Consider the following 1568-nt stretch of genomic DNA (forward strand, 5'->3'; position numbering starts at 1 on the left):
CCGACAAAATTTTATTATGGCTATTTAGATAAGGGAAAAAGTGCTTTCGGACATTATGAGTTTTATGATACAGCCGAAACTGTATTAAATGCAAATGATGGACTTCAGAATGTTTCTGAACAAATTTTAAAAGCGTTATGTTATGTATATATAAAGAGTTTGGGAGATCAACCTGTTAACCATATCTGTAACTTTTTATTTTATTGGTTAGGTGATATTTTATTAAAAAATTTAGATAACAAACTGTCATATTATCGAGTTATTCATGAACTTCTTGCCATCTTAAAAAATCATAATAATGATCAAATTTGTAAATTTACATATACTTATATGGATGAAGATATTTTTAAAAAGATTAAATTAATCTTTGGTTATACAGAAGATTACGTAAATTACGTGTTAGATTTGGCCAATCCTAATAGTGTTTGTAATGAACAATATAACTTGTACCTTACAACATATGTCGAAACATATAAAGAGTCATACGCAAAATGTATAGTACAAAATGAAACGGATAAGTATTGTGAAGCATTTAAAAAATATTATAATTATGAGAAACACAGTAAATTACATAATTGGTCATGTACATTAAAAAATCGCCTGAATCTCCTCGGTTAATAGTAGAATCTGGGAGAGAAGTACAACAAGAACATTTAGAAGGAATACCTGATAGAGGACGACAATTAGAAGTATTTCCACATACAACTACAGCAGGAAAAGAACCTGAAGAACTTCATGGCCAAAGAGTTCATAATTTGGAGAGAGAAACTTCTGAATCCGTTTCTATTGCAGCTACATCAGATGATATAACTACGTCTACAATAACTAAAAGTATAGCTAGTGCTGCCTCAATTGCTGGACTTGTAGTACCTCCTTTTCTAGTGTACAAGGTAATTAGTATTACTATTATAAAATTGAACGTCATATTTTACATTTAATATTGTTTATTTTTAAAAATAAATTATAAATTATATACATCATACATATATATCTTATATTCATTAGTTTACGCCCGCAAAGTCCTGGATAAACAAATTGTTAGGAAGGAACAAAATGTATCGTAATCCTTTAAGAGAAAGGGAATTAATAGAACATTTTTACCAGCATCATCAATTCGATTCAGAGGGAAAGAGATATAACATAATGTATCGTCCTGAATAAGTGTCCATTCAAAAGCACACATAATTCTATTTAAAATATAAATTGCTATAACATGATGAGTACCTTCTTCACGTAAGGTTTCCTTAAAAAAAAACTTAAGGGCAACATTTGTTAAATATATTATGAAATTATAATTAAATTTATATATTTCATAAGAAATTGTTGTGTTATTTTAAGAATAATAATACGACAATATTATTATTTAATCAATTAAAAATTATGAATATATGTATAAATTCCGGATAAATGAACTTTCATTTATAATTTCTATTATGATATTTCAAATTCTTTCCCCCAAAAAAGTAAGTTATTAAAAATTTAAATTCATTCATGAAGATATATTTAGGTCAATTAAAATAATGTAAATGAGATATAAAACAATAATTATTAAAATATACGTTTTAGTT

The 1568-nt window shown here is 26.4% G+C and overlaps 1 protein-coding gene across 1 annotated transcript; it reads left to right on the forward strand.

Annotated features, from left to right (window-relative positions):
• Nucleotides 1-28: 28 nt before the first annotated feature.
• Nucleotides 29-613, forward strand: PCYB_005910 (hypothetical protein; the record flags this gene model as incomplete). The annotated part of the gene is made up of 1 exon (XM_004228012.1): nucleotides 29-613. A coding segment is annotated over one exon (583 nt), but the record flags the coding sequence as incomplete, so codon positions are not given.
• Nucleotides 614-1568: the final 955 nt, after the last annotated feature.

The sequence above is a fragment of the Plasmodium cynomolgi genome (assembly GCF_000321355.1).
Source record: "Plasmodium cynomolgi strain B DNA, scaffold: 0841, whole genome shotgun sequence".
NCBI lineage: Eukaryota > Apicomplexa > Aconoidasida > Haemosporida > Plasmodiidae > Plasmodium > Plasmodium cynomolgi.